Source organism: Rhinoderma darwinii, chromosome 4 (assembly GCF_050947455.1).
Source record: "Rhinoderma darwinii isolate aRhiDar2 chromosome 4, aRhiDar2.hap1, whole genome shotgun sequence".
Taxonomy (NCBI): domain Eukaryota; kingdom Metazoa; phylum Chordata; class Amphibia; order Anura; family Rhinodermatidae; genus Rhinoderma; species Rhinoderma darwinii.
In genome coordinates, this window is record NC_134690.1 from 134,895,978 (window position 1) to 134,913,105 (window position 17,128).

A 17,128-nucleotide genomic window follows, 5' to 3' on the forward strand; every position below is an offset into this window, starting at 1 on the left:
TTTTTAGTTCAGCCTTAGAAGGGCACAAAAACACGGGGTGATCCTCAAAAATGACAGAGGAGGAAAAACAGGCTACAATGTAACTGGCAGCAAGATGATATAAAACTGTAGAAGACGAGGTAACCTGCTAGTTACATACTAGACCTGATGAAACAAGCACAGGACCAAGGCAAAAAGATAGCCAAACATCTGAACAATATGCTTCTTTCTGCATCTATACCAACGAGGGTAGAAAGTCCCTATAGGCGAGGTGAAGAACTCTGCACTGAAAATCCACAACATAGGACAGTGCGCTACAAGTGAATTGGGTTTTTACAAAACTTCATTCACACTCTGCAGAATGGCACCCTTTGAAATGCATCTGCATGTAACACATTTCCTTAAAGGGGTTGTCCAGGCACGGGACAGTTCTTCATACGGATTACCTATCCACAGGATAGGTCATCAGTATATTATCAGTGGGGGTGCGACACCCGGACCCTGCCCCAATCAGCTGCCTCCGGGCAACAGAAGTTTTGCAGCAGTCAACGTCTGAAGCAGATGGCTCTGGTCACAGTATAGCGGCTGTACTGCAGCTATTCAGCTTATCAGTGCGGGGTCCGGGGGTCAGAGCCCACGATCATGTACTCGTGACCTATCCTGTGGATAGATAAACTGCCCCCAATCTGGACAACCCCTTTAACCCCTTAATGACCAGCCTATTTTAGACCTTAATGACCAGGCCATTTTTTTTAGTTTTTCCATCGTCGCATTCCAAGAGCTATAACCTTTTTATTTTTGCGTCGACATAGATGTATAAGGTCTTGTTTTTTGCGGGACAAGTTGCATTTTTTAATAGCACCATTTTGGGGGACATATTATTTATTGATTAACTTTTATTTGGGGGGAAATAGAAAAAAACCTGAAATGTTGCCACTCTTTTTCACGTCTTAAATCTACGCCGTTTACCGTGTGCTATAAATAACACAATAACTTTATTCAGCGGGTTGTTACGATTGCAACGATACCATGTATAGTTTTTGTATGTTTTACTACTTTTACACAGTAGAAACGCTTTTTTTTTTAAATTATTTGTTATAGTGCCTCCATATTTGAAGAGCCGTAACGTTTTTATTTTTTCGCCGATGCGGTTGTATGAGGGCTTTTTTTTTTGTGGGACGACTTGTAGTTTTTATTGGTACCATTTTGGAGTAGATGCGACTTTTTGATTACTTTTTTTTAAAGTCAGGATTCACAGAAAACAGCAATTTTTCCATAGTTTTTTTATTAAATTTTTTACGGCGTTCACCGTGCAGGTTAAATAATGTAATAGATTTATAGTCGGGGTCGTTACGGACGCGGCGATACCAAATATGTGTAACTTTTTAACTTTACTTTGTTTTTTTAATAATAAAGCATTTTGTAAGGGGAAAAGTGGGTTTTTCATTTTTTTTTTTTATTAACTTTATTAAACTTTTTTACTAGTCCCACTAGGGGACTATAATATAATATGTGATTCTGCGATCGCATTTATAATACACTGCAATACTTTTGTATTGCAGTGTATTACTGCCTGTCCGTTTACCACGGACAGGCATCTGCTAGGTCATGCCTGCGGCATGACCTAGCAGGCATTCATGACAGGCAGACCTGGGGGCCTTTATTAGGCCCCCGGCTGCCATTGGAGACACAGACACTCGGCGATCGTATCGCCGGGTGTCGGTGGGAGAGAGAGGGAGCTCCCTCCCTCTCTCCAAAACCACTCAGATGCGGTGCACGCTATTGAGCACCGCATCTGAGGGGTTAAACGGGTGAGATCGATACTAATATCGATCTCACCCGGCAGAGCAGGGACGCTCCCAGCCCTCAGCTGCCTCTGGCAGCTGAGAGCAGGGAGTTTTGACAGCTCCCAGCTCTGTTTACTTATTCCGATGCCGCGACGTAAAAAGTCTATGGCATCGGAATAAGGCCCGTTAGTGACAGACGTAGAAACACGATGGGCCGGTCACTAACGGGTTAAAGACATCTAATGTTTTGGTTTTTTGTTTTTCAGAGAAAAAGAGTCAGTTCTAATTTGTGGGATTCGGAGATAACTTGTGCATAAGAAATGATATATATTACACGATACATTTAGGCATTGACAATACATAATGCAGCAATGTACAATCATGAACTACTGCCAGTAGGGGACAAAACACATACAGATTATCTTGACCTGAACTTTAAACTGTGGAACACGTCATTTTAGCTAAAAGTACTTACTTTCCATCTTTAAAATAGGTTTTGAGAGTATCGCTAAAACTTTTAGAGTATTTTACAAATTCTTTCTTTTGGTGCTCAAGTGCCTGTAAAAACACAATAAGTCATAATGCAAACAGTGAAGTCTCTGAGCAAAGTTCATTGGCACGTAGTCATTATTACAGTTTCCCGAATAGATGAATGGATGAAATGGTTTACTTTGTGAAAGCAGAGAATAACTCTTAGGCTGGGTTCACACGACCTATATTCAGGCGTAAACGAGGTGTATTATGCCTCGTTTTACGCCTGAAAATAGGGCTACAATACATCGGCAAACATCTACCCATTCATTTGAATGGGTTTGCCGACGACCTGTCATTTTACGCATCGCTGTCAAAAGACGGCTCGTAAAATAACAGCCTCGGCAAAGAAGTGCAGGACACTTCTTTGGACGTAATTTGAGCCGTTTTTCATTGAATCCAATGAACAGCTCCAAACTACGGCCGTCAATGACGCCTCGCAAAATGCGAGTACGAGCAATTACGGAGCGGTTTTCTCCTGAAAACAGCTCCGTAATTTCAGACGTAATGGTCGCCATCTTGTGCACATACCCTTAGACTGGTTGTGAAGGATCCAGACTTTTTTTTTTTTTTTTTAAAACCTGTATAAACTGCCCCTCCTAAAAAAAACACCAAATAACTCCCTCCATCCAGCATGTTGTTTAGACTGCCGCAGCTGTGGTTTCACTATGGCTAAAATGTCATGGAGGGATACCAGCATTGACGGACAGAAGAATTCAGTCATTAGATTACGATTTTTTTTTATTTATTTTTTTAATTACATTGGTCTTACCAGTCAAAAAATAAAAAAAAGTCTGCATACCAGACAACCCCCTTAATTATTACAATACTCTACTTTTGTGCATACGCGTCATGCTGCATTAGGAATAACAAACTCCATGAACCCCATGAATTTATTTTTTATTAAAATATGAATTAAGGGATGAGGGAAGGTCCTGGTAGGATTGCTGCCATGTGGCATTCCCATCCTCCATTGTTAGCAAGTTGTCTAAGTGTGGCGCTCCGGTTCCTGAAGATTTTTAAAAGTTTAGGCCCCATGCACTCGACTGTAAAAATTGTCCTTATTGGCGGACCGCAATTACGGACCCATTCACTTCTATTGTCCACGGACACCTTCCTGTTTATTTACGGGAAGGTGTCCGGGCCATAGAAGTGTATCACAAAAGATAGGACACGTCCTATCTTTTGCTTTTTACGGGCCATGCTCCCATACTTTGTATGGGAGCACAGGCCGAAAATGCGGGCGGCTGCCCACAATTGCGGTCTGTGATCATGGCCACAGACATGTGCATGGGGCCTAAAGGGGTCTGTCCCGATGCCAGCATCTTGTTAATGGTGTAATAACAAGCCTGTCTTAGACCTCCGCCAATTCAGCCTTCTAATCTCAGGAATAGATTTCTCTAGCCACCAGGGACATTTTTTATGGTTATAGTTTGAAGATCTACCGGATGAACCGGCTTGAATTGTAGAGATCACACAACTTGCTACCATCTTAACGGTAATTCTTGTCAAATTAGTTTCGGTGGGGAATCAATGCCAGTGTTTGATAAACTTACCCTACGGTTCTGGTATTGATACTTTTTGAAGACATTGTTGACAGTGTCAAGAAGTTCCTTTATTGCACTCGCAATGTCTCTGTAAATAAAAAAAGTTACCGGTTGTAGAATATGCAACGCTTGGAACGTTTCTAAAGCTAGAAATAAAAAAAATTTAAAAAAACAGACACGCCAAACAATGTCTAATTCCTCAAACATTTGATCGATATTACCAGATGCGGTTATAGAAAAACTCTTTGAAGATGTATGTAAAGATTTTACTTTCTGAAGTCTTCCCCTTGAAAAACTTTAGTAACACTTGCTTTGTCCCCAATAAGGCTCTGTTCACACTGGCGTTTTACTCTACATTACCCGGTTCCATTGTCTTTCCAGTGAAGCAAGTCTATGATTTTTTGAGATAGAAAAGATGGCAACTGTTCTATCTGGAATTATTTATCCCCCCAGTTCCAAAATGTTTACAATTGAAGTAAAGCGTGACGCTATTGTGAACATGTGAAGAAGGTCTGCGCTGAATATCACTACTTGCTATGAACAGAACTTAGAAATGGTTGGTTTCTGTCACAAAGAATTCACTTTATTGGCCACTGCAGAAATTTACAGCACAAATGGTAAAAAAATCATCCAAACTATCAATGGCCTGAATTACAAGGAGATATAAGATATATTGTTCGCAAGACAGAAGCAGCCAAGCACACTAGACATAATATAGACCATATATATTTAAGAGAACACGACACTCACTTGATTGTCTGGAGAAACCGCACTCTATCGTTGATTTCATCCGGTATTTTTCCAAGGATCTGTTTAAGCGCCCGTGCTTTTTCATTCAGTTCCTGGAACTCGGGTTCAGGTCGTTCAATCATGTATTCTAAGTGCAATAGAAAGACTATAAGAGCAGCGGAGCTTAAAAAGTGGAGTCTCCCCTTCAGAACAGCTTTCTCTCCAGTAAGAAAATAAAACCGGTTACCTGCCCCAAGGACCCGCACACGCTTCCCCCTATTGGCTGAATCACTCCACGTGACCACCTGAAAATTATCAGTTTTATGGTTTGCTGCATCCCGACCCCTAAAATCACTTTATGGTGGCGTTTGTCACTTTCTCCCCTACCGGTGTCAATGAAGAATAATGCCTCGTGGTCACCCCCCCCTCCCCCACAGAAACCACTCTAGGTACATTTCCTAAAACGGTTTTAGGCAGAAAGGTTGCAGCTATTTCTTCCCCCCTAAATGCCAGCTTACCTTCCACATCATCAGCCGCCATACGTAGGAGAGATTCTGTAAAGTTTACTTCCACACTCTTCTTTTCAAGGATTTTTGTGATGATATCTTGTGTGAGCCCTGGATTCTCTTTTTCTGCCTGAGACAAAATACACAGAACACAACCGATATGACGCTACACAACTTACTAAGGGGGATTGCCAGAGCTATAATAAAATGGCGCAGGAACCCTTTAGTGACCATCCTAGTTTGACATAAATAAAGTATTATTTTTCTTGCATTCCAAGAGCCATAATTAAAAATGTGTTTGTCAAAATATCCATGTCAGGGCTTGTTTTTTGCAGAAGTAGTTGTATTTTTTTAATAGCACCACATTGGGGTAAATATAAAACGTATTACTTGACGGCTATGTAAACCTTTAAAGGTTCATTTAAAAAAATAAAATAAACACATAAGTGTGTTTTGTGCAACTTTCAAATTCGTTTTTATTAAAAATTATTTTTACTTCGATACACAGCTGCTTTGAATCCTGTATACAGAGCAGCTGCATCTTTCGCTAAGACCTGTAATCTATCACATCTATCCATAAGGTTTCCGTTTTTGTTTTTTTTAGGGAAACAATAGCGTAGTCGCTTGCGCTATGGTTTCTGCCAAAAAACCGGAAACCTTACGGAACGGAAACAAACGGAAACCATTCACAATGGACTAATTAAGATCCATAGTAAAGCAAAGGTTTCAGTTTGCCTTGCCGTTGATGGGTTTCCCTGATGGAAGGGCCTAGCATAACAGAAACGGAACTAAAAGGGCAGGTCACCTTTGAGCACCATTTTCCAAAATATAGACATTAGTAATTCACTTTTTAGATTCATTAGGAGATTGAGGGATATAGTCGGAAGCCCTAGCAACGTGCCACAAAAATGAGGAGTCCGGGTCCCTATTGATTTTATAATCCATAGGTATTTCAGATTTACCAACTCATTTACCTTGATAAATATCAAGATGCTAATCTAATAATCTGCTGCGAAGCGCACTGGCATCCTTCGTGGGCTTAGAATAATGCAGTAGCTGCTGCCAACCACTGGTTAATAATTTGTTTACAGCAAAATTGATCAAAACCTCCCCGGTTCTATTAAAGAAGTTGTAAGACGTGTGGAGTGGGGTCAGTAACACGAACAGATTAATAAGAGTACGATTCATTACATCTGCCAGCTTTAGGAAAACACTTAATCTGCCACATCTAAAACACAGTGCAGGTCACCTTGGCATACAAACACAAGTGGCTCTGCCCCGTGGGTCGCATGGGAATGCTTTAATTACATTTGCATTTCATCTGCCTGATTAAAGTTCTCACATGGGAGGTGGAGAAACGTTTGAGATCTGACTTTCTTCTGTACAATCCCGTGTTTAGTTGCGCTGACTCACTCGCAAACGTACAATTATTAGAAATGTAAATGTTACATAATGCATGCATTCATAATGGGGCATAATGCGTAATCTGGGTGGATGCCCCATGTAGGAATTGTGTCTACTAATCGATCAGCCAGGCCAGTGTATGATCATTGCAGTTCAACAAAACAACAAATACACAACCAATTGTGTAAATCAGAAACAAAACTCATGAGTACTCGTACGTACGTGAATCAATTGGATATTGCACGCCACTGCCATAACACGGCTGTAGACAGTCATGCAGAAAATGCCTTAGGTTCTGTTCACATTTGTGTTGGAGCTTTCAATGCAAATTGTCAAATTTGAAGGGAGGAATAGCGCTGCTATTGTATATGTAACACTATTCTTCCTGTCAAGACCAACTGTGCGTTAATGAGCTGTTCCATTGTATAGTTGGGCCCCAGTTGTATTGGCTACATGGGTCTGGTATGTAATGGGATGTGGCTGGGAAGGAGCACACAGGGTTGTGCCCTTTCGAATTATTATTGGGTGTGAGGTTAGGTTCTCTCTATTATTAAAGCCAATGGGGCTAGCGTGCTCAAGAACTTTACTATTTATGGCCCAAAATGCCACGGTCATGAATGCTTTACCTAAAAGCGTCCAGAAGAAGCTTAGCACTCCAGCAGCACATGTGAAAAGGACAGGAGGGTGGCGCTTAAGAAAGATGCCCCATCAGTCCCTGCCCACACATCTTCTCAAGGAATGGTAAACCGCAACTAAAATGCCCTGATACATGTGAGAAAGTAGGTAAACCATATGCAAATGGCGAGCATCACCTCTCAATGCTCCCCCTCAGTCAGTCAGGTTAGTATCTCACGGTCCCATAAGCTTATATAAGGCGACAAGTGCTTAGAACTGGCGGCAGTCACACGCCAAGCAGAGATCAATTCAAGTGCCTACCGAATATCTAGTTACTTCTTTTAGTTGCGCTATTTTCACTTTCATTTGCCATGCTAGTAATAGTGGCCTATAGAGCTGTAGGGGTCACGTCAATAGGACGGATAGTGACCGTCTGTGCATTTTACATTACAGCTTGTACAGGATTCTCTAGAGTTAGTAAGAGAGACCACGGAGTCTGAGAACAGCAACTGCAGCCAGAAACTGAACGGAAAAGTGTGGTAAAGGTCCAGAAACAGTCATTTATTCATTACCTAGCCGAGTATATGAAGGACTAGTCACCTACCTTTATAAAAGCTGCCCGAAGAGTCTGAGCTGCTGAAAGATTTACGCGCTCTAACTGTGAAAGAGGCAAAAAAAAATAAGTTAGTGCATCAAGAACCATGTGTTTACTTTTATTAAATAAAAAGGACAATCAATTTGCTTTCCAAATACAAAAGCATCAACTCAGGATTAAACATTACCAAATTCTTCTCCATCCATCCATCTATCTATTACCTATCTATCTATCACCTATCTATCTATCTATCTATCTATCTATCTATCTATCTACCTATCTATCTATCTATCTATCTATCTATCTATCTATCTATCTATCTATCTATCTATCTATCTATTACCTATCTATCTATCTATCACCTATCTATCTATCTATCTATCTATCACCTATCTATCTATCTATCTATTACCTATCTATCTATTACCCATCCATCCATCCATCCATCTAGAATCATAGGGTTATTTGAAATTCTATTCTGAATGTAGTCAAACTGGTTTCTGGGTCAGGCAGGTGATAACCCTCATGGGATTGTTCACACGCTGTGTTTTCAGGCGTAATAAGCCTGAAAAAAAACGGTAGCTAAACGCCTACAAACATCTGCCCATTGAATTCAAATGGAAAAAACATTTCGTTCAGATGGAGCGTTTTTTTTACGCCGCTGTTTTAAAAAAACTGGCGCGTAAAAATAATATCCGCATCGCGGGTCAATTTATTGACCTTTTTACGCAGCGTGTGGGTGAGATTTCTTTAAATCTCATTCACTTTGCAGTCCCTGTAAACGCTGCAAAATTTCCGCACAGAATTCCGTTGCAAAAATCCCGCCACGTTTATATGACCAGGGAACCCGTCACTAGAAGAAAATACAATTCCTTATCTGAACAAAGTGGTCATGTCGTTCTCGGAAATGCAGAGCAATGCCCTCCTGTATTTACTGCATTGCAGCTCAGAAGAGTGCAGCAGAGATTTCCAGGGTTAGCAGAACAGTAAAATGTCTCTATATCTGCGGAGCTGGCATTGCCATTGTGATACATGGTGCTATATGGTCGGTGCGCAGCATCACGTCTGCCAGACTTCTAGCAAACCAATGAGCACAAAATAAAACATTCCTACATTGAATTTTGCAGCATCTGCATATTTTGGTGTCTAAGCAGAAAACAATCTGCCAAAAGCAATGCGTCTAAATGATTTCCTATTGGAGCGTTCCGTGCAGATGCACAAGCAGCACCGAGCAGTCTGTTTACCAGCTGTCCCAAAAATAATACAATGGCCGTTTCGGAAGCCAAAGCTCAGATTGATTCTAGTTGGAGACACGGCACAAATTGAAGCTATAATTTTACACACAGCCTTTTGTCCTCGTACGCTCCCACGGTACTCATAAATCAAATTTATCACATCAGGGGAACCCATAAAAAAGGAAAGCAAAAGCAAAGCAGAATTATCCGAAGAATGCAGGAGAAAAATAGAGTTTCATTTTTTATTTTGTTTGTTTGTTTTAATCCCGGCACAGATCATAAGAGAAGCTTTGTCTCTTTGTTTATGGGAGACGCTCCATGAGTGGAAACATTTGTATGGTGTTTAAACCCTTGCAGATTACAAGGCTGCGAGACGGCGCGCCTCGCTGGAACACGGCAGGATTTATCTCCTTTATCTCAGGATGATAGGATATAGGGAGAAAAAGCACCGCTCTTATCAGGTCATTGATCATTTTACTTACGCCCTTTAAAAAATGGTTTCCACTTAACAGCCATTCAATCTAGTCTTATTTTCAGGCAGTCCTTTCTACCAAGGAACCAACACTACAACTAATCTAGAAAAACCCTCTATACTTATCTGGAAGTGGACGGTTATTACTAGGGCTGGGCAATTCATTGAAAAAAAATAAATAATTTTTTTACATTTTTTTTTTTTCCCGGTTTAAACTGTATCGGTATCTTCAAGAGACACACACAGTTGAATCGAATGGTAGAGCAGAGGACCGTAAGGTGGAGGTCTCAGTGGGGAGGCCCCCAGCAATCATAGATTTATCACATTTGCCAGAACAATTGTGTGTGTGAAGGAGGCCTAAAGGGAACCCGTCAATAGGTTTGGAACTACTAAATCTCCCAGTATGTTATGAATCTGGGGTTTAGGGTTCCAAATTCACCAAGATGAACATTGGGGCGGCCTCCGGTGCATGCACATTGCACACACGGAGAGGTCCATTCTCAGCTTCATGTTCACAATTTGCACCACAAGACTTTTCTCAGTAAGTTACTTTACTAACTATTCCCGAAACGTCCAGCAGGTTTGAAACACTAAACTCCAGCTTCATAATGACATGCTGGTGGTTTAGGGACAGGTGCCCTTTAAGAAACTAACATAAATAATACGAATGCCTACACCACAGCCAAAATAGTGAGGTCTTGTAGTTCCTTATGCAGTGTTCAGACTTCAACACACAGGGGCAAATGTATTAACTTTTCCATGCCAGTTCCATGCGCAGACAGTCTCTTAATAAGTTAGGCACATTTTACTCCAGCGCCACATGTATTAAGACTGGCATATAAAATGCCAGTCTTTTTTTTTTTTTAAATCAGATAATTTTTTTATTGAAGTTTCAAAATTATATAGTACAAAACATATTAAACAAACCCTATCCCAAACCCTCCCCCCAGGCACCGTCACAAAATTCCAAATTAGATCGTATATGAAATAGAAATGGTACCAAATATTGAATACATTATTCACAAAATACAAGGTACATGGGACAGATCATTTTCCAAATGTCAAGTAGCTTAATCGTCTACAAGCATGTATAATACAAAACAGATATAATATATGGCAGATATTTAATCCTCTATTTCCCCCCTTCTCCTTATCCCACATCTATATACATAACCCCAATACCGTGTAAAGGCTGGCGGTCATACAGAGTCCCTGAATACATTTTATAATACAGATTCCATTACCCCTACCCATGGTCCCCATATGGATTCAAATTTTTTAAGCGTTTTGCGCTTTACATAGACAACCTTTTCCAATACAATAATTTTATTCGCTTTTGCAATGAATTCGCTCCTAATCGGCGGGGCGCCTTGTATCCAATGTAGGGCAATTAGTTTTCTAGCTATATATAGCAACCTTACAATAGCCAACCGCTCTAAAGTAGAGGGTGGGGTGTCCATTATACATCCCAAAACGCATTCCATAGGAGTCCCTTGCAACACAGGTCCATAGGCCTCCTGAATCACCTTCAGTACATCCATCCAGTACGTGGTTAACTGTGGGCAGTACCACAACATATGCATATGGTCAGCACCCTATCCACGCATCTGGGGCATTTCGAATCAATCCTTACCCCAATATGAAAAAGAAATTTAGGAGTCGTGTATACTCTATGGATAATATATAATTGAGAAAGGCGCCCAGCCTCACTAAGAGAAATATTCGGAACTGCTTTCATAAAATCTATCCATTGTTCTTCAGAGATGGGACCCATATCTCTTTCCCATATTTTAGAAGCCATCAGTGGGTATTTATCAAAAAATTTACTGATCAACAACTGATAAATATGTGAAATAATCCCCGATGTAACACTCCCGGTATGTAAAACAGACAACACCCCATCTGCGTGTATTGCCAAATCCACCGCCTTCTTCTGGGCATCAAAAGCATGTCTTATCTGTAAGTATTGATAGAGGGAATTTCGAGGTAATTCAAACTCCTCTTGGATCTGTTGATAAGTTTTAAATACATCCTCCTGGAGCAACTGGGAGACATAAAGGATGCCTCTTGCTTTCCAACCCTCAAATCCTTCAAGAGAGAAGAATTCCGGAAGTGCCTTATTCCCCCACAAAGGTGTAAAAATTGTGCAAACCCCCATATCTCTAATAGCTCAGACTTTATCCCATACTTTACGCGTTAGTGTATATGTGGGCGTATTCCTGCCCGCCAACAGAGTGACCTGCCTCCAATACTGAGAATAAAACAGATGGTCCAAACTGTGCCTGTAGAATCGATCCATTGGATCCCTTGGATATAATTTCCCCCCACCCCTTAAAGTGCCGACATTGGGAGGCAAGAAAATATATCCAAGGGTTGGGTAGGGCCAAACCACCATCATGCTTTGCGCGCTGTAGAATTTCTAATCTAATTCTTGAGCGACCCTTCCGCCATATTAGGTCCCTAAAAAGTGCATTAATATAATAAAAGTTGTGTAATGAGATCCATACAGGGGAGTTATGTAAAATATACAATAATTGTGGCATTAGGATCATCTTAATAAGATTGACCCTACCCACAACTGTCAGATGTAATTTACACCAAGCCATTATTTTCATTTTAAATTTGACCAGAAGGGGTTGCAAATTGAGAGCAACATATTCAGAAGGGGAGGTCGAGATCTTGATCCCTAAATATTTAAGATGTCCTACAGGTACCCCATGCACCCCTGATATAGAGCACATTGAATCCACAGGGAGCAGATGGGATTTATCCCAATTTATTTTAAACCCAGACAATGCCCCAAATTTCTCAATTAGGGATATTGTTTCTGCCAGAGAGCTACCCACATCCCCCAAGTATAGAAGCATATCATCTGCGTAAAGCGCTACCTTTTCTTGCACCGAGCCATACAAGAATCCCTTAATATCGTCTGACACACGTATGCGCGCTGCCAAGGGTTCTACTGCCACGGCAAACAGGAGGGGCGATAATGGGCATACCTGTCTAGTCCCTCTTTCAAGAGCAAACCGGGGAGACAATCCTCCATTTGCCTGTATTCTGGCTGTAGGGCAAGGATACAGGACCTTAATCCATGCTATAAAAGATGGTCCAAAACCCATAGCCTCCAAGGTGCACCAAAGATATTGCCATTCCACACTGTCAAACGCTTTGGCAGCGTCCAGTGAAAAAATGGCTCTTTCACCTACATTGTCTGCCCTCAGCTGAAGATTTACAAATAAACGTCTCATTCATGGCTGTCGACCTAGCAGGCATAAAACCGGTCTGATCCGGGTGTATAATGGTAGAGATAACACCATTCAACCGCAGAGCTAATGCCTTTGCCAGAATCTTAACGTCAGATGTTAATAATGAAATCGGTCGATAAGAATCAGCTAATTGAGGATCTTTCCCGGGTTTTGGCAAGACCACAATAATGGCTTCTTGCATAGAAGCCGGCAAAGAACCACAATCCAATGAATAATTAAATACTTCTAATAATTTGGGCAAGAGCACCTCAGAGTATTTTTTATAAATTTCAACTGGTAGCCCGTCCGCCCCAGGTGCCTTATCATTAGCCATCTGTTTGACCGCTTCTTCCAGTTCCTCCAACGTGAGTGGAGAATCCAGAAGTGCCTTGGCGCTTCCTGACAGCTTAGGGAGCTGTGCTTTATTTAAGAACGTATAAATATCAGATGTAGATGGGTGCACCTTGGAGGTATATAGGTCTGAATAAAAAAGTCTGTCAAAACTTTTACAACTTCCAAGTTCTCTGTAACTAAATGGCCCTCCGCCGTTTTTAAAGCAGTGATATGTGTTACCCCCTGTTGTGCCTTTGCTACCACTGCTAGCATATGACCAGCCTTTTCTCCTTCTTCAAAGGTATTCTGTGTAAAAAACTGCCGTTTTCTGCTCGCTACAGCTAACAGATGTAAATTAAGTGCCAGTCTTAAGAAATTGGCGTGTCGGAGTCTCTGAGTTTCAAATATAAGTGATTTTCTTCTAGTTTCACAATTGTGTTCATTTCAGACAGCCAGCCACTCGGAGCAAAACTACAAAGTGGCAAACTGGCTCTGGTAACGGAAGTGGGCACGATGACCTCATTGACAGGCAAATAGTCATATAAACTAAGTGGGGAATTTAACCACTTTTACACCAGTTTTCTAGCGTAAAAAAAGTTGCAGAACGCGCAACAAAATAAAAATAAATAAATCTGTGGCCTGACATTTTCGGGAAAGCTAAGCCAGCTCATTTCTAGCCTTCATTTCTCCTCCTGGCACACGGACAGTGGAAGACGCAACAAATTTATTAAGAGGCGTGCACCTCTTAATAAATGTGCCGCATCTTACTCGTGAAGGCTTCATACCAAGACAGTCGTAGTAAATATGCCCCATAGACATTCTGCTTTTTAAGAAACATGTATAAACATAGGATTTTGTCACATAATAAGCAAGCAATTTAGCCATGCCAATGTCGGCCTCACCCTACTCCTATTGTTCCTTGTGTGTGTCATCGTAGGAGTGGTAGAGCAGCATTTTAATGCCTGTCCAACAGGGAGAAGTCACTAAACACATTGCAGCAATACCAATTCTCATTTCCTTGTCTAGTGATTCACAAGTGCTCACAAGGCCCCTTTCACGTTAATATTTGGCTTTACATGTTTACAGATTGAAACGGAAAGCATAGTCAAGGAGCATTTTTTCCCCCCATTTTAATTAGCTTTTTCATGGACTTCAAGGTTTTTCCGAAAAAAATCTTGTATGGTGTACTGGAAGCAAATTGATGGAACCTGATAGTGTTTGACATCCGAAAAATCCCACTGAAGCCAATGGGGTCATTACAGGGATTTTCTCTGGCAGTCCGATATAAGTTGATGGAGCGGTGGTACAAGGAGGCCAGTACCACTCCACTCACACAGGGAACTTTGGGACCCCCAATGAACCTATCGCCAATCCTCACGAAAGATCATTATGAGAGAACCTCTTTAACGGAAACAGATTAACGGAACAGAAAGTAGAGGAAAAACGTGTAGACAAAGCCAAAACTGGTCCTTAAATTTTAAGCTAGGATCTGTTCTAAAAAACAGAAATAAAAAGAATCCAAGCGGTTTCATTACTTTCGGGGTAACCTCTTCTCCCTTGCTGTAGGAGAAAGTAACACTATAATTTGATACATTTCGTCCAAGATTTGTCGACTGCTTTCCTGTACTGATGACAAACATCTATGAGCTTGCAGGCCCAGTTTGCCATCTCGGATATGAAAAAACAGAGCTGTAACTTATGTCTCCTGGGGTACCCTTCCTGGGAACCCCGGCTGGCAATTGCTAGCTTAGGCCCCATGCACAAGACCGTAGTTTTCATCCGTAATTATGGAATGCGAAATTACGGACCCACTCATTTCTATTGGCCACGGACACCTTTCCGTATATTTACAAATGTGCGTCCGGGCCGTAGAAATGATCCGCGAAATATAGAGCATGTCCTATTCATGTCCGTCGCACGGACTCGTTCATAGAACTCTATGGGCGCTTCTGAAATTGCGGATGGGTACGGATATTTAGCTGTCGGATCGGTATTTGTGGACAGTAAAAACCCGTGTGCATGAGGCCTTAGAAGGAAGAAAAAAACAAAACAATCTGAATTTTTGTGCTAAAAGATTTCCTATTGTAGTGCTACACCGCTTTTTCCGAAACTCCCATACAACATAATAGAGGAGAGCGCGTACATGCGTGGCACCTCTCCACTTAGTTCCAGCCCGTAAGGAGAGACCAGCAGCCGCCTTGCCGGGCGAAACGCGAGTCGGATGATCTCCGTTCAATATAGTTGCGGGGACCGGCATCTATCAGACATTTATGGCATATCCTGTGGTTATGCCATAAATGCCGGAGTTGGGAATACGCCCTTAAGTATTGTATATGATGAACACCAACCTCATTAAATACTGGATACATAACCGCATACAATGGCATGGAAACCATAGAAGTGGTCTCTGCTTCATTCTTCATCTCTTCCATTGTCATCCTCATTCAAAGAGACCAGGCAGTTAGAATATGGTGCTATGGAAGCAGAATACTCCTCATTCAGTGTGTTCGTCGCGGGCGCTCTTATTCCTGCAAGAAATTGTTCCGTTACCCTGAAATAGAAGGAATAAGCGGTCAACAATATAAATCGAAACCCTTTAGAATAGCATAGGCCTAACAGATTATTAATAATCATGATCTTTATATAGAGCTAACATATTCCGAAGCACTCTACAACTGGGGGAAGTGAAATGATAAATAATCAAAACAAATAAGACAGAAAGGGAGAGGTCCCTGCCCATAACGCACCAAAATAGGACATGCAGGGAGTTTCACACAATGGACACACGCTGCATGAAAAACAACGCATGTCTAAATAGCCCCATTGAATTTCATAGGTCCGCGTGGTGTCCGTGAAAAAAACACAAAAGCACAAGGACGTGAAATACGCTCGTCTGAATAAGGCCTAACCCGAACACAAATCAAATCTAAGTTGATGAACATAGATTTGATCAGTATTCGGGTTAGATTGTGCGTTAGAGGCACACAGGAGCCGTGTTAGCCAAGCCGCCAGTCCACCTGACTGACAAATTGGGCTTACATCAGTTAAAGATGCTCTGTCACCACATTATAAGTGCCGTATCTCCTACATAAGGAGATCGGCGCTATAACGTAGGTGACAGCAGTGCTTTTTATTTAAAAAAACAATCTATTTTTACCACGTTAGGAGCGATTTTAGCTTTATGCTAATGAGTTTCTCAATGGACAACTGGGCGTGTTTTACTATTGACCAAGTGGGCGTTGTACAGAGGAGTGTATGACGCTGACCAATCAGCCTCATGCACTTCTCCATTCATTTAGGCAGCGCATAGGGATCCTAATAGATCAGTATGTGCTGTTTTAGGCCTCATTTACACGAGCGTAATATACGCGCGTGCGACGCGCGTGCTTTTCACGCGTGTCGTACGCACCTATATTACTCTATGGGGCAGTTTAGACGATGCGTGAATTTTGCGCAGCGTGAGTGCGTTGCGTAAAACTCACGACATGTTCTAAAATCGTGCGTTTTACGCGCATCACGCACCCATTGAAGTCAATGGGTGCGTGAAAACAACACATGCCACACGGACGCTACTGCGTTGCATGCGCGAAAATCACGCAAGAGCTGTCAAAAGGATGAATGTAAACAGAAAAGCACCACGTGCTTTTCTGTTTACAAACATACAAACGGAGTGTCAAATTAGAGATGAGCGCACCGAACTTCACCGGGTTCGGCCGAACTCGTTTTGACCGAACCCGGCAAAAAATGTTCGGGTACGCGACGTCAGGAGACAGTCACTGTCCACGGTGCTGAAAGAGTTAAACTGGTTCAGCACCATGGACAGTGACTTCCGATCACAACATACGTGTAAAAAAACAAGGAGGTTCTGACTTACCGATAACTCCCGGCTTCTTTCTCCAGTCCGACCTCCTGGGATGACAATTCAGTCCAAGTGACAGCTGCAGCCAATCACAGGCCAAGCACAGGCTGCAGCCAATCACAGGCTGCAGCGGTCTCATGGACTGCCGCGTCATCCTGGGCGGTGGGGCCGGATGACGAGAGGGACGCGTCACCAAGGCAACGGCCGGGAGACCGGACTGGAGGAAGCAGGAAGTTCATGGTAAGTATGAACGTTTTTTTTGGATTCACAGGTTGGTGTATATTGTGATCG

The 17,128-nt window shown here is 41.9% G+C and overlaps 1 protein-coding gene across 1 annotated transcript in view; it reads right to left on the reverse strand.

Moving 5' to 3' along the window:
- Nucleotides 1–17,128, reverse strand: part of PDCD10 (programmed cell death 10) — a 47,734-nt gene that overhangs the window by 2,081 nt on the left and 28,525 nt on the right. Inside the window, exons 2-7 of the mRNA XM_075861575.1 lie at nucleotides 15,327–15,529; nucleotides 7,703–7,756; nucleotides 5,092–5,209; nucleotides 4,595–4,721; nucleotides 3,854–3,932; nucleotides 2,242–2,324 (exon numbers count right to left, since the gene is read on the reverse strand). Coding sequence (XP_075717690.1) covers nucleotides 2,242–2,324; nucleotides 3,854–3,932; nucleotides 4,595–4,721; nucleotides 5,092–5,209; nucleotides 7,703–7,756; nucleotides 15,327–15,422 — 557 coding nt within the window. The 5' untranslated portion in view covers nucleotides 15,423–15,529. The remainder of the gene's footprint in view (nucleotides 1–2,241; nucleotides 2,325–3,853; nucleotides 3,933–4,594; nucleotides 4,722–5,091; nucleotides 5,210–7,702; nucleotides 7,757–15,326; nucleotides 15,530–17,128) is intronic.